The following is a 24,099-nucleotide window of genomic DNA, read 5'->3' as shown; positions in this document are numbered from 1 at the left end:
ACGTGAGGGAAGGAGCACCTACATGGGTGGTGGTTAGTTGGAGAAGAACCTTCTTTAGGAGACAGTGGGCAGCTTATCAACAATTTGATTTTGGACTTGGGTTAGACTTGTCAAGTCAAATATGTCTTTCAAATACTGCAACCGGCAGCTGGAACCACAAGCCCGGAGCTCAAAGGAGGTATTGAGTTGCAGGTATAAATCCAGGAGTCATCCCATAAATTTGAAATTTAAATCCATAGGAACTAATGGGATCAGCTAGGGAAGAGTAAAGGGAGAGTGTAGAAGACTCTGAGGACCCCCAACATTTAGGGGCTGGGTAGAGGAGAGACCTGGAAGAAGCAGGCAGTGAGGTAAGTAGAAAACCCCGTGCAACAAATGAGCAAAGGCTAAGATTGGGAAGCATTTTTAGATGAGTGAGTGAGCCACCACATCAGATTCTGGTGTGTCAGAACAGAATTAGATAGGACATATGTCCTCTGGTTTCAGTGAGATCTGATGATTTCCATCAGCACCATCTGATAGAAATATAATGTCAGCCACATACATAATTTCCCAGTTTTAGTGGCCACATTTAAAAAGTCAAAAGAAACAATGAGCTTAATTTTAGTAATATATTTCATTTAACCCAATATATTATTTCAACATGGAATCTATATAAAGAATTATCAAGATATTTTATTTTTGTTCATACTAAATCTTCAAAGTCTGGTGTGTGTTTTTATAAGGTAACACATCTAAGTTTGGTCATGCCAGAATTCAAGTGTCTACTAGCCACATGTGGCCACTGGCTGCCCTGTTGGATAGAGCAGTTCTACACAGGGGACTCTTGGAGCCTCAAACAACCCCAGGTAAATGGGTGAATAAGGTTCTGATCTCATGTGAGTTATTATGAGGAAGAAGCAATGTCATTTCACAGAGCCAAGAGAAGTGGCTCTTACTACTATTGTCTTATTTTCCAAAATGTAGATACTGTATTTTTTTTTCAAATGAAAAGTAGGTGTTGTAAACATTCCAACAATACAAAGAAAGCAAAAATCACCTAGAAACTCAGTCTCCAATTCTGAGTTAAAAATGCCTATCCAGGAACTGTTCTATATCTTAATCCCATTGGTGGTTGGTTACAGGACAGTATACATTAGCCAAAATTTAAGCTATGTCCTTTAAATGGGTGCATTTTATTACATGTTAAATATATTTCAATAAAGCTAATTGTAAAAATACATGCAAACTAGTTAAAAAGAAACCTATCTAAACAGAAGATTTTTTTAAAGAAATGTGATTACTGTAGACAATTTATTTGTGATCTGCCTTTTTCTTTTTTGTTCAACTATATGTTATGCACACTCCTTATAAAAAATTCAAACAATGCTGAATTGAAAAAGTAAAAGTTAGTAAATGAAGAGATTATCAAATTAAGAGTTTGGTGTCTAACATATAGGATATACACACACAGACATGTGTACACATGTTACAAAAAACTAGCAAGTACAAATACATCATCACAAGCAACTTGCTATTTCTGACCTACTTCACTCTTTTTAAACCCTCCATAGTAAAAAAATAAAAATAAAAAAATAAAAAACAAAAAACAAAATAAATAAAAATAAATAAACCCTCCATAGTATTCTATAGAATGAGAGTATCTTAATCTATTTAAACAATTCCTTTTGGATCGTGTCTAATACTGCAAATAAAACTGTCTTTTTATTTACAAAATATCTTGGTTGTACTTTTATGTCAATGCGTAAAGATTGATCTATCTTTAAAAAAAACAGATGCAGGGTATTTCATTATAGATACACTGTTACATATACATTATCATACACAATTTATTTACACATGTCTGTACTAAAAATCTTCCATTATTTTCCCCTTTTATCCATAATGAATATCCCTGCACCTAATCTGTATATCGGAGGCCAGTTCTCCTGAGGATCAATTCCTAGAAGTATAACACCTGGATCAAGGGGTATTCACATGTAAAATATTGAAATATGTTGCCAGCTGCCCTCCAGCAGGTTAAATCAGTTTATTTTCACACCACCAGTGTATGTTTTCCAACCTGTCCATTAGGTATTATCGTTACCCTTTCAACTTTTGCCTGTTGTTAGCAGACGAGTGATGCTCCATTAGCAGTGGGCTTCTATTTCTCTGATACAGTGATGTTGACTATCTTTTCCAGTTTCTTGGTCATTGGAATACTCTTCTCAAATGTGTGGGCTGAAAGGGCTTTTGTTGACATGGGGCTCTATGCTTCATTGGGCCTGGAGCCAGACAAATCTGGGTTCAATGGCGGTCTCCTGCATGGACCATGGTGTGGCCTTGAGCAAGTTGCTTCTGCGAGCTAAGCCTCAGATTTCTCATCTGAGATCAAAGCTGCCTGCCCCAGAGGGATGTTTCTGGGACTTCTGTGAGCTTAATGTCTCCATAAGATGCGCAGTGGATCCTTCAAAGGCAGTAATTAGATTTTGTGGGGCCGTGAGCCTGCTTCCATCTTCATTCTGCTGGTGTGAAGGGGCTGCATCTGTGGACTAGGCTGCCCATCCCAGGAGGGATGCAATCAGAAGCTGAGCAAATCCGTACAAGCTCTTAGAGAAGCCCTGGTTATGGTGATTGGCAGGAGTTCCATAGATCCCATATTTGGAGATGCCTAGATTCTTCCCTCTTTGGTCAAGTCTCTCTTCCTAGGAGGATGAGCCTTTGTTTGTCACAGGCAGCCTCAAAGCACCTCAGGGAGTCTGGATAGAGAGAGGGCTCCAGCATCCCAGGGGGCTGTTGTATCAGTGCTGAGTGGCCCCCAACAATGCCCCCTTCCCACAAATCCTCATTTGCAAATCTGCCAAACTGGCAGCCTGCTGAGATGCCCGAGGGTCACATGCTTTGGGGCCTTGTCATTGTAGGTTTCTTTCTGATGCTGTCACCGGAGTGGCCATTGTCACCATCTTGTTCTTCTTCCCATCCCAAAGGCCCTCTTTCAAGTGGTGGTTTGACTTAAAAGGTAAGGTGTCAAGGCTGGGGTCTCAGTGGGCTCAGCGAGAACTGTGACTGAACATGGTAATCAGTGACCTCGAGGCGGGGCCCCTGCCGGGGACCTGAACCCCACTGTACTAACTATGTGGTCCCACTTCTTCCCTCTTCTCTGTCCAAGGCGTTAGCTAGTCTGGGCGCTTGGGGCTGCCAGAGGTGACAGGCCAGGGTAGGAGTTAGCTACAGTTGGCCAATCCAGATGGCTGCTTTGTACAGCCTGTGAGGAAAGACTAGCTTTTACATTTTTTAATAGTTGAAAAGAATCAGAAGAAAATTATTTCATGACATGAACATTACACGAAATTCAGATTTCAGTGTCCACAAATAAAGTTTATTTCTTCAGTAAGAAATTTGTGGACATTTATTTTCTTCAGTGACATAAGAATCTACACAAAAGCCTCGATTTTGCCTCTTGGCTCACAAAACCCATACAAAAAAATACTTACTTTCTGACTCTTTTACAGAAAACCCACACCACACCAGGGCCCAAGGCAGGAGTTGGGACTCTGACTCCGTCGCCTAAGGGACCAGACGTACAAATCTCAAGCTAGATATAGGAAGTGGTGGGGACTGAGGCACAACAGCCTAGCAGCGTTCCAGGTCAGTTTAAAAGGACCACTGAGCCCCCCAAACCAAAACCTCTGCAAGCTGGCCTTCAGATGGCCAGCCTGTGCCCCCACTGAGTCCCCAGCAGGTGTGTCTGCCAGACAAGGTGCTGTCACCTACCACCTGTGACAGTGGCTGCTCCATCTGGGGCAGTGGGATGAGCTCTGCACCCAGAGTCAGAAATAGGTTCATCATCTAGAGTCTAGGGCAGGTTAGCTCCAGCTTCAGAGGAGGAGGAGGAGGTCTGGGCGTGGGGATCAGTAGGTAGATGATTTCGCAGGGCCCCGGAAATAGTTATTGCAGCCGAGGGAACACTGGGTCCAGGGAGCCTCGGGCTGTGGGTAAAGATTGGGCAACCGGGCAGGCTTCGTCTCTGCTCCTCCGTCTTCCTCCCAGCTGGCTTCATCATGCTCCCCGAAGACCACGTCCTGGCCTCTCCCCGGTTTCTACTGCTTCTGGGTCTCTTTATAGCTTCTGCTTCTGTATAGTTCCTGCTTTTTTTAGAACCTGGGTTCCCTTCCCATGTCTCGTCTGTCACGATGCCCACGTTCTCCTGGCATCCACTTGCTCATCCCCCCCTCCCCCGTAGCACAAGGCCTCCCTTTCTCTCTGTCCTTTCACTTTTATTTTTTTTAATGTCCTTTCACTTTTAGCTTCACTTCTGTGCACCTGCTGTCGCTCCACTTGCCATGCATACCTCTGAGAGTAAGAATCTGCTTGGTCGGCCTTGTTTTTATTTGGCCAGCTCTCCCACCAGGCCGCCTCGTAGCCCTCATGTGGACTGGCTGCCCTGGTCAGGTCCCATCCGCGGCTCTGTCACCTGTGGGTGGGCTCAGAAGGCTCAGAGCTCCTCCTCAGCCGAGGCTGCGGCGAGGGCCTGTGACGAGGACGTCTGGTGCCCAGCCCTGGTACTAAGTTGCTGGGTGGCCCTGAGTAAGTTCTTTGGTTGTCTGGGCCTTGTCTTCCCACTTAGAGGACGAACATGTCCCTTGGACACTCTTCACCTCTTGCTTTAGTGGTTTGATAGAACAAAGCTTGCAAACTCAGATGCCCACAGGGAGGTAATGGCTTTGGGTGCAGCGACTGGGGGCAGGAAGATGTGCTTCATGACACCCACCACCTGCACTGCCTCGCCCCCACCCAGCTTTCCTTTAGAGTTTTTGAAACAGAGAAGAGCGTCAATATGAGGAAAAGAGCAGCAAAGGCTGCTCGTGTGTGGCAAGACCCTTCACTTCAGGGTCAGGGTGCTGTGGGGTCCGTGGAGAACTGGCAAGACAATGCCCTTTAAATAAAAGGGCGGCTGTGACTCAGTTTCCACCAAGTGTCACCATGCGGGACAGCAGGACTAATCTTGCCAGGTTTCCTGATTTATCAAGACAAGCAAAACACTTTATGCAATCTCCCTGATTTTAAACATTGGCAACTAACTCGAATTGAAAACACGGTGTGGACCCAGAACAGGAGCGTTAAAGCCCATCCAGGAGTTGGGTCTGGCCCGTCTGTGGGGCACAGCATGCCACTTCGGCAGAAGGTTCTTCGGGCTGGAGTTTCAGGTGTTGCCTCCAGTGGAAGGAGAGAGGGGGCCCTCCACGAACACCGCCTGTGCTTTGGCCACCAGTGGGCTCGCACAGCCTTGAAATGATGCGCTCTAGCGCTCAGCCCTCAGGACTCACATGGAGCCTGGGAGCGGCCGGTTTCCATGGAAAGTGACTCGATCAAGGTCACACAGCTAGCTAAACAGAGACAGGGGGTAGAACCCAGGCGTCCAGGACAACCTTGATTTTCTTACTATACCCACTGTCTTCCATCCTTGCCTGGGTTGGAGTTACACTTGCATTTCTGTCCCTTTGTGGTCACTCAGCAAGTATCGACGCAGTGCCTACTATGTGCTGGGCACTGTGCCCGTGGATGATGATGATGACACTGGTGACTTCCATTTCCTCTCTGTCCTCCAAGTCTTTCCCCAGATATTGCATGGCTCACTCCCATCACTTTGCTTAGACCGTGGCCAAATGACACTTCCCCAGAGAAGCCTTCCATCCCTGACTGCACTGCCCAGAAGAGCATCCCTCCCTTGTCACTCTCCACCCCGCGACCCTATTTTCTTTCCTTCATAACACATTAAATTTCCTGACATGAGATATTTATTGGTTTCTCATCTGCCTCCCTTCCTGGAAATGTAAGTTCTCTAAGGGGAGGGATTTTCTCTGTCTTGGCCACTTCTGAATCCCCAAGTGCCTAGAGGAGTGCTTAATACATGGTAGGTCCTCAATATATATTTGTGAAATGAATGACCAAGGACTTGCTCTGGGCCACACCCAGAGCTGAATCCTTTGCTCACATGGACCCGTTTCTTCTCCCCAGTGGGTCTTCAAGGAGGCATGATTGCTCCCTTTTGCAGATGGGGACACTGAGGCTCAGAGAGTCAGCAGCTCAAATCACACAGCCAAAGGGCAGAGCTGGGGTTCAAATCTAGTTCAGCTTCAGAGCCTGTGCCTTCGGCCACTGCTCCAGACAGCTCACTCGAATACAGTGGGGCTGGAAGTGTGAGATTCACATAGTTAGAGGCTGTGCTTTTAAGAAACAGCAGCAAGGGCATGGTTGGATGGGAACATAGTGAAAACAATCAGAGCGAAGGTGGAGTGCCTCTCGTGGGACAGGTGGCCTCACGAGTGCTTTCCATGTCCCTCATTCAATCTGCGTGATGACAGGGCCTCTCCCACCCTCTCTGACCCTTACCTCCTAGGTGGGGCAAGTCCCTTTGCTTTTTCAGGCCTTGTCTGCCTCTTTAATGAAATAATACTTCATTGCCTAAAGGCAGCAGACCGAGCCACCCAACATCTCCAGCTTTGATTTTAGAATTCGAAATTTGGAAAAAGCTGGAGAAACAAAACATCAACAGTTATGTGACCAGGAATTGTCGGGCAGCCCAGGTGGCTCAGCGGTTTAGCACTGCCTTTGGCCCAGGACCTGATCCTGGAGACCTGGGATCGAGTCCCGCGTCGGGCTCCCTGCAGGGAGCCTGCTTCTCCCTCTGCCTGTGTCTCTGCCTCTCTCTGTGTGTCTCTCATGAATAAATAAATAAAATCTTAAAAAAAAAAAAATTTAAGGAATTGTCCTAAGAAGTAGGGAACTGCCACCATGGGCCAGACCTGTCCTCCCCACCTCCCTGGTGGCTGCCTGCAGGGACAGTTCCATTTCAAGAGTGTTCACTCTGCACCGGACACTGGGCTATGCATATCACATCACATTAGCAGACAAGCGTTTCCGAGTGCACACCAGGTGCCAGGCAGTGACGCAGGGATTCAGATGTGAACTAGACGGGACCGTCCCTCTAGACCAGCTGCTCCGTCATTGCCTCGTCAGTGTTCACAAGGGCCCTCCAGGGACTGTTTCTGTGCCATGTGTCAGCCAAGGAAATGGAGGCTTAGGCAGGCAAGGTCACGTTCAAGGGCGTGCAGTGAGCCAACACCCCGGAGGGTCTGTCTCAAGGCCTAGACTCCCGACACGGGAGTGGCCAAACACACACCCCTTTTTAAGTAGGGTTTCCTGGAAACGCCGCTGCCCCGCTCACCTGTATCTTGCCTGTGGCTGCTCTGGTGGCAGCCTGGTTCAGCAGAGGCTTGCAAAGCCTGAAGTATCTGCTCCCTAACCCTTTACAGAAGTTTGCTGGTCCCCATTCTAACCACTGCATGCAGACACTGCTGCTTTTGAGGAAATAAAAATCCTCCCAGAATTCCATAAACCAAAGATACTCTTAGCTTCTCTTTTCCCCCAATTTCCTTCCACTTTTTTCCTCTCTGCACATGGTCAGTGACAAAGAGAGCCTTTTCTCTTGTAAATGAGGATGAAGGCAGCACTGCCCCAAAAGGGGTTTTGGGAAATTGAAAGGAGGTCCTGTACGGACATGTGGGGGTCCAGGTTCTAGGAGGTTCTCACGCTGTGGGAACCATGACAATTATTTTCATTCTGCAGAGAACAGAGGCCCCTCATGATGCTCGTGGGGCTTTTTCCCTTAAAGCTCCAAAATCAAAAACTGGAGCCAGATTGTGGCTTCCTGGAGACTCCCTCCTATCAAGTGTCCCCGCAAAGATGGGGCTGCGGGGGCCAGTGACCCTTCCTTTTTTTTTTTTTTTTTAAGATTTTATTTATTTATTCATGAGAGATGAGAGACACAGATTGAGAGGCAGAGACACAGGCAGAGGGAGAAGCAGGCTCCACGCAGGGAGCCTGACGTGGGACTCAATCCCGGGACTCCAGGATCACGCCCTGGGCCGAAGGTGGCACTAAACCGCTGAGCCACCCAGGGATCCCCCGGTGACCCTTCCACAGGCTGAGTGTCCCGAGTGTGTGTCACAGGGGACCCATGTCCCGTCTTCAGGCTAAGCGTCTTTTCTCCACTCAGCTTCCAACGCAGAGACAGAGCCCTTGCTGACGTGGAAAAAGGCCCAGGACACCGTGCCCTGGAACGTCATCCTCCTCCTGGGCGGGGGCTTTGCCATGGCCAAAGGCTGTGAGGTAAGAGCAGCGAGCGGGCTGCAGGCCTGGGGGTGGGCGCAGGGCCCTGGCCCAGCTGCTCCGGGTCAGAGCGCACAGGCTACACCGGCACATTCCTCCTTTGCCAGATCGGGATAATCCTGGCTCCTGTGTCACGGCCCCATACCCAGGGCCTGGTGCTGCGGAGAAAAAAAGAGGAGTGAGGCCTGATCCCGACTCTCAAGGAGCTCAAGATGAGCTCGGGGCTTCTATCCATCCTACTATCCTGGCTCCTACTAGCCTGGCTCCAGGGGTTCCGTTGAGCACAGAGGAATCCCACCACATGGTGCTCCCCCTGGGCCGGGCACCATGCCTCACGCTTTACACACATGAACCCACTTAAACTTCCCAACCAGCTATGGAAGAGGTGCCATTACAATCCCCATTCTATAGATTGAGAAACTGAGGCACAGAGAAGTAAAGTGAGTTGCCCAAGGTCAGTGCTGTGGATTCAGGATTAGAATCCAGCGAGTTTGGTGCCGCGGCCCATGCTCTTAACCACTATGATGTAAGTGTTAGAGATTCCTAATGTTAATTGGCTAGTGTTATTATGAATGTTGTTCTAGAGGGCTCTGTGGGCTCAGAGGCAGGGCTGTGGCTAGAGCGAGGGGAGGGGAGCACAGACTCTCAGGAAACACTGGCTCCCATTGCTGTGCAGGTGCGGAGTCAGCCGGCCTTGCTCAGAGGAGGTGCGGCCTCCGGGTTATCTCTTCAAACTCTCAGGCTGACCCTAGGGGCTGGGTAATATTTGTATTTCCATTTTATGGGTGGGGAAACCGAGGCATAGAGAAGTTAAGCAACTCTCTTGAGGTCACATAATAGAACTCTGCTCAGGAGCTGGGGTTCCAAACTCCAGCCAGTCTGCTTTCAGAGTCCAGCCTCCTAACAGCTCCTTTTCTTTTCTTTTCTTTTCTTTTCTTTTCTTTTCTTTTCTTTTCTTTTCTTTTCTTTTCTTTTCTTTTCTTTTCTTTTCTTTTTTCTTTCTTTTCTTTTCTTTTCTCCTTTCCTTTCCTTTCCTTTCCTTTCCTTTCCTTTCCTCTCCTTTCCTTTCCTTTCCTTTCCTTTTTAAAAGATTGTATTTATTTATTTGAGAGAGACTGTAGAGCGAGAGAGAAAACATGAGTGGGGGGAGGGGCAGAAGGAGAAGCAGACTCCCGGCTGAGCAGGAAGCCCGATGTGGGGCTCAATCCCAGGACCCCGGGATCATGACCTGAGCCAAAGGCAGATGCTTAACAGACTGGGCCACCCAGGTGCCCCTTAATGGTTCATTTTCAAGAACTTCCCAAGTGCACGCCTTGTGTGAAGCGCTTTGCAAATAGGGACTCGGTTAGTCTTCATAAACAGCGCTGAAGTAGATGTGATTGCTGCCCCCACTTCAAAGATGAGGGAACGGAGGTAACCCGAGGCTAAATAGCGTGCATACCTCTGTGCAGCCAGGAGATTGTTGGAGCTGGGATCTGAACCTCCAGCACACGATGCTGGGCCCCACCCCACCCTAAATCTCTCCTTGCAAGCCAAGGCATTTAAGAACACAACCAATTGAGGGTCAATCTGAAATTAAGGTGAAGGAAAACTGAAACTGCTTCTCAGATAACTTTCTTTAATTCAATTTTAATTTTCAGTTCCCAACAGCGATATGGTAAAAGACATCCATAAAGTGTATACTAGTAAGAAGCTCAGGCTTGAGAATCGAGTATCAGGATTCAAATCCCTGGTCCACCACTCCTTGCTGGGGCACTTGGGGCAAGTTTCTAAACCCTTCTGGGCGCCAGTTATATCATCTATGAATTGGATCAAAGTTCCTACCCTTTGGGGGTTTTGGAAGTAATTAGAGAACACAATAGCTGGTGTGATACACAGCAAATAGGAAGCACAGAGAACTCTGTGTGCATTCTCTCTAAATCCTCATCCCGTGGCTTTTGGGGTCCCACTTCTGGGGAGCAGGCTCAGAGATGCAGAGATAAGGGAGAAGGGGTTCAACTGTGCCCGAGGCTCCCCTCTCTGGAGGGAGGGGAAGCAGGAGAGGATGAGGGTAGGGGAAGCATGACCATAAGCAGAGCCCATGACACCTCCACCAACCCCACAGGGAGCACGGAGCCGAGCTGGCCCTTCAGAGATGTCCCGATTGGTCTGAGATGTGAGATGGCCAGGCCCTACCCTGGCATCCCTGCATCAGTGTGTGCATGTGAGCTGTGCCAGGAGCGAGTGTGACCTTGGGCAGATGACTCTCAGGTCTGAGACAGGCCCTCAGGGGCTGACAGTGAAGGCTGGCTGCTGCTCGTGCTCCCTGAGCTGGGGCAAGCCAGCCTCCGGGGTCTGCTCAACCGTTATGCCGGGGCAGCCACAAGGCCTTCCCTGAAGGTGATCAAGGTGGCACATTCAAGTTCTCTACACAACGACTCCTTTTTATGACGTATATTTTTGTTTTACTCATTTTCCCCCAACAAATAACACATACAGACACAATAGTATAGACTTCAAAAGAAGCAAAAGGATGGCTGAGCAAAAGTACTCTTCTTCATTTCCATTTTAGGAATCCCGAGGTCCAGAAAGGTTGACTGATCCTAGGTAACACAGCTCATAGGTAGCAGAGCCTGGTGGGATTTGGGCTCCTGTCTGACTTTTCCAACTACTGCCTCCTACGGAGGGATGTATCAGGGAAGGCTTCCCAAAGGAAGTGCCCTGTTACCCAGGTCCTGAAGAGGCCATGCAATGCAAAGCAGAGGCTGTTGAGCCAGACTGCCTGAGCAGGAGTTGTGGGTCTTGTTCCTCTTAGCTGTGCGGTTCGGTTTCCTCATCTGTAAAATGGGAATAATAATGGTGCCGTGTCATAGACTGGTTACAATGATTAAACGAGCCGATGCATCTGGAGAACTTAGAATATAGCCGACAGGGTTGGTTATTACAACTGAATGTGAGGGAAGAGGGGGAATCAGATTCAGGGGTGACACGGAGGTGCTTGCCTGAGCAACTCGGGGGCAGTGGTGCCATTTATCGGGATGGTATGAACCTGGCCTGACCCTGAGACAGGGGGTTACCCCTTTACCTTTAAGGAGATGGTCCAGTACCCCAGAGGCTTCTCGGAGAGTTCAGGATGTGGTGGGAACTCTCAGTGGGGGCTGGGCTGCAGGACCACTGAGCACGCTGGGAGGCCAGGTTGGCTTCTGGCCCAGCCCTGGGCAGCCGCTGGGGTTTTGTTCAACAAGGGCTTTGTGTCTCAGCTGCCCCCTTCCCCCACCCCTGCTGGTACCGTCCCCTGCCCAGGCCAGCACAGCCGGCTTCAGGAGGGACCAGAGCACTCATGGCACATCCTGCTTCTTGGCCCCTGCCCAGTGCCCTCACCAGGCCAGGTCCTTGGATGGGGTCCAGGGTGAGCCTGGCTGCGTGGACTCGGAAGGGGTGGAAGGAGATCCCAGTGCTTGCTCCGAGCTTGGGCAACTCACTTAAACCTGCTTAGTGTCCTCGGTACACTTTCTCTTGCTGTAAAACTGCCCCTGATGCCCCATATATTTAGAATCTAGTCTGAAGTCTTCCTTGGTCTACACACAGGGCCCAGCATGGCCTGGCCCCTGCCTGCTTCCCTGGTGTCAGCTCTTACCTCTCTCTCCTTGTTGGCTCCCTTCCAATCCCCCTGGCCCCTTAATGTCAGCCACACTAGACTTATTTGCACCCCTGGGCCTTGGCATCTGCTTTCTTTCTGCCTAATGCTCTTCCCCAAGATCTTGAGTCCTGGCCCTTCTGGTCAGTCCCACGGGGACTCAGGGGCCCTTCCTGGCAGATCTAAAGCAACCTCCCCTGCAGCCACTTTCCCTATAGCCACCCTACTATTTCCTTCCTGTTTCATTCCCCCAGATTATCCTGCTCATTTGTTTGCTTATTGATGTCTCTCTTACTGGAATGTAAGATCCACAAGGGCAAGGGTCATATTTGTCTTACTCACTGCTATTCTGGCATCTAGAAGAGTCCTGGTACATAACATGCTCTATAAATATTTGTTGGCCATGACCCATGAGATTGGCTGTTTTGAGGGTTGATGACATGAGGTGTGGAAAGTGCCCAGCACAGAGCTGATACATACCAGGTGCTAAAACCAGGACCACCTTCAACCCCCTTACTTTCATTATTATTATAGTTTTATTATCTCATGAATTAAAAAGTTGGTCTTCTTCTGGCACCTTCATGTGTATCTCATTTAATCTCCAACAAAATAAACTTACCTACAAATACATTGGGGTTATAGGAACTTGAGAGTAAGTGAGAAGGGAGCAAATGCTGTAGCAAGTAGAAACACTTATATCCTTCCCATCCCTCATTTCCTGCTGGAGAGTCACCTCAATGAGGATGGAGGTGATGATGATGTGTGATGATGGTGATGATGGTGGTGTTGATGATGGTGGTGATGGTGGTGGCGATGATGGTGATGATGATGGTGGTGGTGATCAGTATTATCATCTTTTTGGAGAGGCAGCCTAATGAAGTAAGAGCCGGATTCTAAATTCAAGATTGCAATCCTAGGGCAAGTCATTTCACTTTTCACTTAGGTGAATCATCACTAATTTGTGCTTCAGTTTCTTCAGCCACAAAATGGAGGTAATTATATAACCTCACAGAGTTCTTACGGGGATTAAATAAGATAATAAGGATACAGGTGATTATTTAAATACTCCTCGGTAGAGTAACTCCTGGAGAAGTCAGTAGAGAGAGCAGAGAGATAATTCACCACTGATGTGGGGGTGGAGTCTGGAGCCAGAGAGGGGACCATCTAACCTGTCCTTTCTCTGTCCTGGAGGGCTGTCAGCACCTCTGGGCATTGCCCTACATTAAGGGGGGCAAACTGCTGTGTCCAGAGGACGGTGCCCAAGTGACAGGGAACTTTGCAGGACTGTGTTTGCTTACAGAAGTACATGGCACCGGGGCGGCGCCTGGGTGGCTCAGTCAGTTAAGCGTCTGTCTTCAGTTCAGGTCACGATCCCGGAGTCCTGGGCTGGAGCCCCACAGCAGGCTCTGCACTCAGCAGGGAGTCTGCTTCTCCCTCTGCCCCTCCCCTGCCCATGCTTGCTCATCCTCTCTCAAATAAATAAATACAATCTTAAAAAAAGAAGAAGAAAAGGAAGCATGTGGCCCTGAGTGTGAAATACATCTCAAGTTATTACTTTTGGGGATTGCAGGCAAGTCAGAAAACTTTGCCAGGCTCAGTGTCTTCCTCTGTAACATAGGGAAGGCTGAGAGAGCTTGAGGAGGTAATTCATGCAAGTGCCAAGCAACCTGTAAAGCCTCAGCAATGATGATTCTTATAATACAATATTGTGTTATCATTGTAATAATCAACCTTAGCATTACTCACAAATATCTTTATTATTGATAATCATGATGATAGTGTTGTATTTAATGTATATCTGATACATGTTGTTTTGTTTTGTTTTTTAAAGATTTTATTCATTTGTTCATGAGAGACACAGAGAGAGAGAGAGGCAGAGACATAGGGAGAGGGAGAAGCAGGCTCCCTGCAGGGACCCCGATGTGGGACTCGATCCCAGGACTCTGGGATCATGCCCTGAGCCGAAAGCAGACGCTCCACCACTGAGCCACCCAGGTGCTCCTTGATATTTGTTTTACAGATGATATATAGTATATCTTGTATATATTATTATGTAATGATAAGATTAACAATGAATATTTTGTATACAAAATTGTGTTAATATTTTACAATTAATCATGATCCACAGAGGGTCCAGTTACCCTCTCCCACTCAAGTTGGAGCTTAGGGGTGCTCTTAGAGCAAATGGATTATCTGGGGATCCAGGGGTTTGGGTCCTGGGCCTACAGAGTTGGAGTAGACTGTAGTTCAACAAGCAGAGAAGCTGATGCCAGTCAGCTCAAATGTGTGGCCTTGGACCTGTCACTTACCCTCTCTGAACCCCAGTCTCCCTGTCTGTGAAGAAGCATAGTTGTCACTGCTGTCATCATGTGATCCATCCTAACCTCCTTCCTAGCCCCAGCCCTTGTGGAGCATGGCTGGCGCTGGGTGGGGGGTATGACCAGATGCCCCCCTCACCCCCATAGGAGTCGGGGCTGTCCGCCTGGATCGGTGGCCAACTGCACCCCCTGGAGAACGTGCCACCCGTGCTGGCTGTGCTGCTCATCACTGTTGTCATCGCCTTCTTCACCGAGTTTGCCAGCAACACAGCCACTATCATCATCTTCCTGCCTGTCCTGGCAGAGCTGGTGAGAGTCCTGGGGCAGGAGGTGAAGGGTACTTCAGAAATCTCTCCCCTACCCCAAGGAGCACCAGGGGCTACAGGTGCCTTTGCCCTCTTCTGAAAGGCGTGAAAGTGTCAGACCCCAATTTAAAAAAAAAAAAATACTATTTTTTTTTTCTTTATGAAAGAATGCAGAGTAAACATTTTCAAAGTGTACCAAATTTCCTTCCTTTGGAGACTTTTCTAGGAAAATATAAATTTTCAAATGCAGATTAAGACAAAGTAGAAAATTTGAGTAGACAAATAGCCACAGAAGAAATTATAATGGTGGGCAAAGTTCTAAGTTCCCTCTAAAGAAGAGTTTCTCAGCACTGTTGGCATTTTGGGACAATTGTCTGTTGTGTGGAGGGGCTGTCCTGTACATTGCAGGACAGTCATCAGCATCCCTGGCCAATATCCACTAGATGCCAGTAGCACTACCCTAATTCAAAAATGTCTGCAGACATTGCCAAATATTCCCTGGGCAGGGAGGGGGACAAAATCATCCGCAGTTGAGAACCACCACCCTAAAAATCACCAGCCAGTCCTCAGAGGGTCGGTGAGGTGAGAACTAGCAAACCTTCAAATAACAGCTAGCTCCCACCTCACTCACACGATTTCAGAGAAAGATGGAGAAAGCCATTCAATCCAGGAATAAGGTTAGCAGAACCCAGAAACCAAAAGCAAAGAAGGACCGCAAAGGGAGGGGAGAAAAAGTCACAACTCAATCTCACAGGTAAACAAAGATGCAAATAGCAAAATAAATCCGGGATCACGAATATATCACGCTCAAATAGAGGTTGTAGGAGGAATTTCAAAACAGATCAACACTGGGACCGATCAGCATTGTCCTATATTTAAATAGATTAAAGAAGACCAAGCCACATGATCATCTCAGTAGAATCCAGAATTGGTCACATTAAGCCAGTGTTGCAACTACGTGCTTTGTATGCCAACGGTGATATGGCGGGCACACTTATCTGAGCCACTTTGGTTTGGGTTTTAGCTGGCTTATTTTTGCATGAATTTGTAATGGAGATCACACTGTGTTAGCACACAGAGATGAATTTACCCTTTTCCAGGGACTAGAGGATATTGTTATGAGTGGATAGCAGTGGGTCTATTTAAGATCTCTACGAGGGACACGTAGGCTGCGTCCAGCCTTTGCTGTGATCCAGCAACGCTGCCTGCACCTTTCCGTGGCTGTGCACCTTTGATTCCATCTACATACATGCCCAGCTGAGATCCCAGAACTGAAGAGCACGTGCATTTATAATTTTGCTCCATGTAGGAAATTAGTCCTCCAAAGTGGGCACACCATTTTACATCCCCACCAGTAGTCTGGGGTGCGGGGTCCCCAAACCTTGCCAACTATGATATGACTTAATCACACCCTTCTCCGGGGATCTGAGGGAGCCGACGATTGAGCGAGATGGGGTCCCTGAGGGGTGACGGGGTAGGGGAAGTGTGGACCCAGCCGGGTCTGTTGAGGCAACTCTTACTGGAGAGGACACTAGGGAATGACACAGGGTTCTAAATGTTGCTTATCACCAACACTAAAACGTTTTAGATGTAAGGGGGTGAATTTAGCACTTTCTGAGAAGATGTATATGCTTTAGGTCATAAAAATTCCCTAGAGGAGCCAAAAATATCCTATCTTAAACACACTAGTAGAGTGGAGGCCAACATGAATTGTAGATGAAGCCTTTATTTGGGAGAGGTGACGAACCCAGGGCCAACACACAGACACGTTTGATTCACGCAGTCTTAAAAATTCGGAAATGTTTATTAAGAGATGCTACCTCGAGCTCTCTGTGTCTCCAAAATCTAGTGAGGCCCCAACGAAAGGTGCCCAGGGACGGGCTGTGGGGACCGTTTGGTGAGGGAAGGACCAGGAAGGTGACTTGGTTTTCGGGGCCGTGGCTCTCTGCACCAGCATCAGCTGGGAGCTTGTTAGGAAGGCGGGCTCTCGGGGCCGCCCCAGACCTGCTGGGTCAGAACCCTGGGTGAAGCGGGGCCGGCAGGCTGTGTTTTAGCAAGTCCTCCAGGTATGAAGATGCTCTCGCAGGCTGGAGAAGGTGTGTCCTAGATGAATCTCCCCGGCCCATCCTTGCAGGTGAACATGCAATGTGGCCCTGGGGAATGTCACTAACCTTGGGAATGTCTTCTCTGTGTGTCCCTTGATTTTGGTTCTCTTCTTGTCTGTCTCTGCTTTCGCCTGTGGATCTGCATGTCTCTCTGTGCCTCTAAACCTGTCTTCTGGTCGGCTGCGGTTGTTCTCCGCCCCTCTGCCAATCTCTGTCTACACGTCTCTGTCATCGCGTCTCTTTCTGTCTCTGTCTGTTGTTGTGGCCTGCAACCACCTCCATCTGTCACTGTGGCCTCTCTCTGTTTCCCTGTCGTGGCGTCCGGACCAGGCCATCCGCCTGAGAGTGCACCCGCTCTACTTAATGGTTCCTGGCACAGTCGGCTGCTCCTATGCCTTCATGCTCCCGGTCTCGACGCCCCCCAACTCCATTGCCTTCGCCTCTGGACACTTGCTGGTAAAAGACATGGTGAGTGGGGGCACGTCCTAGCAGAGGCCGTGGGTGGGGTGGACAGCAGGTGCTGGGCCAGACATCTGGGCAGGACCCCTGCTCATGCTTCACCACCCCCCCACCCAGTTTCTAACTAAATCAATTGGAGGGGCACCTGGGTGGCTTCGTGGTTGACTGTCTGCCTTTGGCTCAGGTCATGATCCTGGGGTCCTGGGATCAAGTCCCACGTCAGGCTCCCCATAGGGAGTCTGCTTATCCATCTGCCTATATCTCTACCTCTCTCTGTGTCCCTCATGAATAAATAAATTTTAAAAAATCTTAAAAGAGAGAGAGAATTGGAATGGGACCAGGAATATCCATTTTAGTTTTAGTAAATACTCTGGGACGATTCTTATGCTCAGACAATTTCAGGAAACACTGCCTTAGTGATGACTTTCCAGAGTCTGCCTCAGGGAACAGGGACTTCCTCCTCTCTCCGGGCACTGCTTTCTTTTTCTTACTGGGTCAGCCAACTGCTCCGTGCCTGGAATCTTCAGGAGAGGCAGGCAGCAGGCTGCACCCTGGGGGCGAGGCAGAAACCAGGGTGGCAGCGGCAGCGGGGGGAGACCCACCAGTGTCTTCTCTCTCCCCTCCATCCCCTGCTGAACCCACCTCTCCCTCCCTCCTCCTGCCTCGCTGCCACTCCCCCTCCACTGGCTGCCCGGGGCACTCAGGGAATGCAAATCCTAAGCTGGCATCACAGAGGAGGATGTGCTTAAACCAATTCCTGGTCCAGAATCTCCAGGTGCAGAGACTCCGGCCAGGATAAACTGGGAAGGGAAGGCGGGGTTTACATTGGAAAAGGGAACGTCCGTGTTCCTTTAGCAATCCACGGCAGGGTCCGTTCAAAGGAGTCAGGTGAACACTAGATGCTCTTGCATAAATCACTGAAGGTGGGGGGACTGATGCCAGCATCAGCCGGGGTTCATTCGAAGCCGATGTCCTGGAACATGTTAGGATCTGGCTCATCTTAGGGGTGGTCAGGTGTTTGGGGCTGAGGACAGAACTCTGAGAATGATTAACTTCATGCTTCCCCCTTGAAGTGGGAACATCTTGGGCTTATTCAGAGGCAAAGTAGGGAACATGAGTAAATGGGGCAGAGCAGAAAAACAGCAGAGGCGGGGTGGATTGGATTGTTGGGGGCTGGTGGTGGGTGTGGGGCAGGGTGGCCGCTTAGGGAGGAAGCAAGAGGCCGGAGATGCAGACATAACGCCTGTCCTGAGAACAGGAGGAAGCTGGAGGTCACGGGGCAGGGGGGCGGGCGGGGAGCAGGGGCAGGTGTTTCAGAGTCGCCCGCTGCCAGCCAGTCCGGAGCCCGCGTGCCCACCTGCGGGCCCGCTCCTGAGAGCGATGACATTGGTAACTGAAGTGACCAATGTGGGACTCACCAGGCATTCGGAGCCAGGCCCCCGGGAGCCCAGCCCTCCTCCCAGCCACCCCAAAGCTTTGGCCAGTCCCCTTCCAATCCTCCAAAGTTACCAGGCCTTGGAGAACCCCCATCCCCACCCCAGAGCAGAGGCAGGACGGCATGCTCCCTTCCATGACTGATGCCCTTTCCATGAGCCATCCGTGGCCATTTGGACTTAACAATTTTCCTACATCTACTGACATTTTAAAAGTACTTAAATAAGAGTATTTAAAGAGATGAGTTTCTGACGTATCTGTACAAGGAAAACTGGTATTGTACGCCATAGGAGGTAAGTCGAAAAATTAATGCAAAGACCAAAAAAAAAAAGGCAAAATGTTTACCTTCGCTCTGATAACGGTGGCCTGGAGAAGGTTCTGGACCCCTGTTCAAGAGGTTCAGAGGGCAATCGGCAAGGAAGAGAGAGAAGTGTTAAGGGCATGATAGCACCTAAGGGAGACTGTCTCTGTGAGTGATCCAAAAAAGGGATTGAAAAGAGTGACTTTTCTCACTGTGCAGTTTGCGATGCTAAAGTAGACCAATGGGGAAACCCAGATGCAAAACTGGGATTTTCAGCCCAAGGTTGGACTGAATGGCACAATTGGTTAGCCGGAGGTGGGGGGGGGGGGGCAGGAAGCTAATGGACAGACCTATTCTAGCTACTTAAAAAGGTTGAAATTTCCATGAGACCAATTCTCACAACAAATACATATAACCTTAAGTAGACAAGTAGCGTGGATAGGTGTGTGTATGAGCCTGTGTGTGAGTGTGAGTGTGCATGTGTGTTATTGATCAAACCAGATTATGTTCAAGCTGTGTGATGGGGGTAAGCAACTTCTCTGAGCCTCGTTTTCATCTTCCGTAAAGTGGAAGTAAGTAATAATGACCCTTCGAGGGTGTCCTAGGGATGGGTTGAATGACACATCCCCATGACAACTCCATGGCACAGACCCTGGCACCTAGAAACCACCTGGTGGACAGGGTTGGGAGCGAGCGGAGAGGCATTTGCAGGTCTTTGAGAGGCAGCCTAGGGTAGTGTAAAGATGGAAGGGTCTTGAGCCTCCGCCAGCCTGGATTCGTGTCCTGGCACGGAGATCTTGAATGAATGCTTTCCTGACTCTGGGCATGCGTTTTCCCATCTGTAGGATGGGCCCTGAGCTGACCCCTCCCTTCGTCTGGGCTCCCTTTCAGGTGCGGACAGGCCTCCCAATGAACCTGATGGGCGTCCTGCTGCTCAGCTTAGCCATGAACACTTGGGCACAGAGCATCTTCCAGCTGGGCACCTTCCCGGACTGGGCCGACATCCACTCAGCCAACATCACAGCTCTGCCATCCGCCTTGGCCAACAACACCTTTCGGACCCTTTGAGTCCCACTCCCGGGACTCTCTTTGGGCTGGGCCCTCCCAGAAGGCTTTTGCCATCACCTGCTGCTAGGACTCTACGGGACGATCAAGCAGTTCTTTTCTGTGATCCAGTATGCAGGAAGCAAGGGTGACCTCCCGTGGTCCACTTGGGCCCACAGGCTCATCATCTAGGACATCCTCTCCTTCTCTTTCATGGAGGTCAGGGCCCAGATATCTCCCAGATCTGCTGCCAGGGAAACAAGCTCCTTTGTCTCTGAGCTGTTTTATGGCTAGGATGCAAGAGAACCCAATTTCATCAATAGGAAGCTAATCCAGAATGGCATTTGTCTTAAACGGTTGGAATGGGGGGGCTATCAATTCCTTTGGGCACAGCTAACATCCCCCATGGCCTACTTGAGGTTACACTCTGGAGAGATCATCGTGCCCTTAGATACCACCTTCCTCAGAGAGGCTTTTGGGGCTGCAATGATCCAGTATGGTTTTTCCAGCTGTTCACAGCCAGTGTAGGTTTTGCTTGGTTGATGCCCATTCTGTGCCCGTTGTTTGAATATTACCCCTGCTGATACCCAGCAGCCAGGGTTATTTTCAATCCCTGGAAACAGGGAAGGGATCGATGACTTCCTGAGGACATGGAGGCTGTGCAAATCCTCCTTGCTGCTCTTCTGGGTGCTGAGCACACCAGGGGAGTTCTAGAAACCCCAGCCAACATCTCTACCCGAGCCCTTTAAGATTTTCCTGTTTAATCTGATTTAGTTTGACCATAATTCTGGGGTCAGGCCAAGCCCCGGCCCCACTGTCTTACAAGTGACCCAAGGTCCCAACAGGGAGGACTCTCCTACATGTGGCCCACAGGGGCCGTTGTGGCTGCCAGCTGCTACCTGTTCCAGAAGCCAGTCTTTACCTCCCTACCCATCCCCACGGGGTAAGCATGTTTAATTAGCAAAGGCCACCATTTTTCAGGAATAAGGGGAAAAAAAAGTCGGAAGATAAATTGGGGCCTCATAAAAGGCCAGGATAAAATTTCTCAGGCAGGGAAAATATCATAGCCACCTTCTACAGAGGGGGCCAACTGAGACTTCCCCTGAGCTAGTGGCTGGTAGGGGGCTGTGCTAGAAGATTTGATCCCTCCCTGTTTTCAGCAGAAGCATCTGGGCAGCCCCAGTGAACAGCACAGTATGAGGCCCAGCGGGCACTCCCAGAAGTGCAATGAACGGCCCACCATTAGCCTGGCACCAGAAAAGGTGCCAGCAGGAGGTCCGGAAGCCTCCTGTCGCCCCACCCCCTTCCTACATCTCTGAGGGATGAAGTTCCCCGAGCAGCATGGGCTGGGACGGTGGCACCCAGAGACTGAACTCATCCTTGGTCCCCGGTACGGCACAAGTGAGTCATGGATGCTTCCCTGGGAGCAGCAGGGAAGAGACAGGAGAGGTCCCCCGAGATGGAGGCTGGGCTCCACCTCTTCCCATATGACTACCTTAGTATTCAGTCACAGTTACAGCCCGTGGGGGTTGGGAGTTGTCCTTCTGGAAAACAGGGGACAAAGAAGTCCATTCACAGAGAAACCTGAGGGACTTGTAACCAGATGAATCGTGATTTCAAATCCTTCTGATTGAAAACACTATAAAATAAAGAATGGTAATCAACACTGGGCCTACAGCTTATTTGCTTTCTGAACATAAGAGAACTTTAAAGCCCTGAATGCCTGAGCTAGAGATTCCATGGAATTGACTTCCCCGACTTCACTTCCTTACCGCTCTCTCCTCTCCGCTCTAGCCACGTGCCTATACTGTCCTGCCTCTGGGCCTTTGCACATGCTGTTCCCATTGGCAAGAATACTTCACTTCCAAATATGTGCTTGTTTCCTCACTTTATTCAGGTCTCTGCTCAGATGTTACCTCCCCAGAGAAGCTTCCCGGACCATGTGGTGTAAAATCTTGCCCTCCTCACTCTCCATCTACTCACTCTGCTGTATTTTTCTTCTTCTTCTTTTTTTTTTTTTTTAAGATTTATTTATTTATTTATGATAGACAGAGAGAGAGAGAGAGAGAGAGAGAGAGAGAGGCAGAGACACTGGAGGAGGGAGAAGCAGGCTCCATGCAGGAGCCTGACATGGGACTCGATCCCGGGTCTCCAGGATCAGGCCCTGGGCTGCAGATGGCACTAAACAGCTGCACCACCGGGGCTGCCTGTATTTTTCTTCTTAGTATTTAGTCAGGCCACTGTATTATGTATTTTCTTGTTTATTAACTTTGTCTCCCTCTAGAATACCAACTTACCAGAACACGAACTTTATTTTGTCGAGGGCCCTAACTCTGGTACCTGGAATGGTTTCTGATACATAGCAGGTGCTCGGTAAATATTTGACCAGTGGATCTATACCAGAATTTATGAGAAAGTAATGTTGCCCTCTGATCTGGGGTCTGTCCTATTAATTTCTTTGCTCATGCCTTCTTCCACTTATTCAGTCAACAACATTTACTTAAAACCTGGTTATGTGCCCATTCACTGTCTCCATCCACGTGGAACTTACCTTCTAGCTGAGGAGACAGGCAGTGAGCCGGTAAACTAATCAATAAATGACTCTGGGTCAGGATATGGGCTAAGAAGAAGATGAAACTGGACAATGAAACTGACTCAGCAGAGACTTCAGCCAGGGTGGTCAGGGAGGACTTTTCTGAGGAGGTGGCACTGGACTGAGACCCAGAGGAGTCAGCCATGTGCTTATGGCAGCATGGGAGAGAGGTGGGTGGCAGGGGTGGCACAGGATCATTGGAAACATACGTGAGACTCATCTCTGGAATACAAGAGGAACATCCAGAAGTCAGAAAGAACAAACACAAGGCAAAATACCTATTTCAGTCTGTGGCTACATAACAAACCACCCCAAAAGGCTAGCAACTTATTGGCTTTAGTTTCTGCCTTTTTTTTTTTTTTTTTTTTTTTTGAGAGAGAGACTATGAGCTGGAGGGGGAGGGGTGCAGAGGGAGAGGGAGAGAGAGAGTCTGAAGCAGACTCCACATCCAGCGCAGAGCCCAACACGGATCTCCATCTCATGACCTTGAGATCATGACCTGAGCTGAAATCAGACATTTTATCCACTGAACCACCCAGGCACCCCATGTTTCTGCATATAGACCGAGCTCTGCAGGGATGGTTTTATCTCTGCTCTACGTGATGTGGCCGGGGCCACGCAGCTGGGAGCTTAGCTGGAGCTTGAATGAACACGATGACTGTGAAGCCTCTGAGGAGTCTAGGCCAGACCTCTGAACCTGACAGTGGGCTTCTCAGAAGGCAAAAGCAAAAGCTATGTGGCCCCTTAAGGACTGGCCTTGGGAGTCTGGGAATTCAACTCCGCCACATTCTATTGGTCAACTCAAGTCCAAAGTTGGCCTGGTTCAAGGGGAACTCAGCTAAATGCAAGTTCCACCAACAACACGCTGATCTGACCAGCGGCAGTGAGGCAAGAGGACAATAAGTGATGGTGGAACGGGAGGGAACTGACCCCCTCCTGTACTCCTGGGGAGACTACGACCTTCTACAGCCAGGCTGGCAAGCAGCATGGAAGTAATTAGGGGAATTTATAACCTGCATGCCCGGTGGCCCACTTTTCCAACTTCTGGGTTCACATCCCAGCAAAATTGTCCCACAGTCACTATGGAGACGATGTAGGAAGATATTCAGGCCACTGTTGCCAGGGGTACCCAGGAGCTGGATGCCACCTAGGTGACCTCCAGGGGGGGTGGCATTTAAGTGAAACACGGGAACACACTCTGGAAAACACCACAATACACAGAAGTGATGAGCAACAGGTCGGTGGAAGGTTCGGACACACACATACATATTCTGGCGCATATATCAAAGTACAGGCAGGTGGACAGGAATGGAACCAGTGATGGTAAATGAAAACCAAGATGAATAAAAGCCACTGAGTGGGGGTTCAGTGGCCACTTGGGACTCCTGGTCTTCCCATGCCGTGTGACGTTAAGCAGGTCCTTTATGTTTTGGACTTTGGTTTCTTGATCTGAGAGGTAAGATGTCATAGGCACGGTCTCCAAAGGAAATAGTAAGCACAGGGACTAACTAATTTGAGGACAGCCTAGTAACGAAGCTTGGAACCTAGTTCCAAGGTGTGGGCAGAGGGTGAGGAAAACCAGGAGGGAAAGTGAAAGTCCTCAATAGTGGGAGGGTGAACCTCCCAGCAAAAGTTCTGAGGGACAGAGGCCTAAGTGGGGCTGGCACCTCTATTCCTGGGACACATTCAACACTTGATGACTCTGAAAGGGGGGCGCTGCCCTGGATATTTCTCTACACCTTCCCTCTGCAGGCCTGCTGGCACTCCCCACGA

At 49.3% G+C, this 24,099-nt stretch overlaps 1 protein-coding gene across 2 annotated transcripts in view; it reads left to right on the top strand.

Moving 5' to 3' along the window:
* Positions 1-21,399, top strand: part of SLC13A3 (solute carrier family 13 member 3) — a 74,676-nt gene extending 53,277 nt beyond the window's left edge. For both annotated transcript variants that reach the window (XM_072801314.1, XM_072801315.1), the window contains exons 9-13: positions 2,901-2,998; positions 8,039-8,151; positions 14,233-14,394; positions 16,826-16,963; positions 19,581-21,399. In XM_072801314.1, coding sequence (XP_072657415.1) covers positions 2,901-2,998; positions 8,039-8,151; positions 14,233-14,394; positions 16,826-16,963; positions 19,581-19,757 — 688 coding nt within the window. In that variant the 3' untranslated portion in view covers positions 19,758-21,399. The remainder of the gene's footprint in view (positions 1-2,900; positions 2,999-8,038; positions 8,152-14,232; positions 14,395-16,825; positions 16,964-19,580) is intronic.
* Positions 21,400-24,099: the final 2,700 nt, after the last annotated feature.

Source organism: Canis lupus, chromosome 26 (assembly GCF_048164855.1).
Source record: "Canis lupus baileyi chromosome 26, mCanLup2.hap1, whole genome shotgun sequence".
Lineage (NCBI taxonomy): Eukaryota > Metazoa > Chordata > Mammalia > Carnivora > Canidae > Canis > Canis lupus.
Note: the sequence above shows the minus strand (reverse complement) of the source record. Positions and strands in the feature narration are given on the sequence as shown.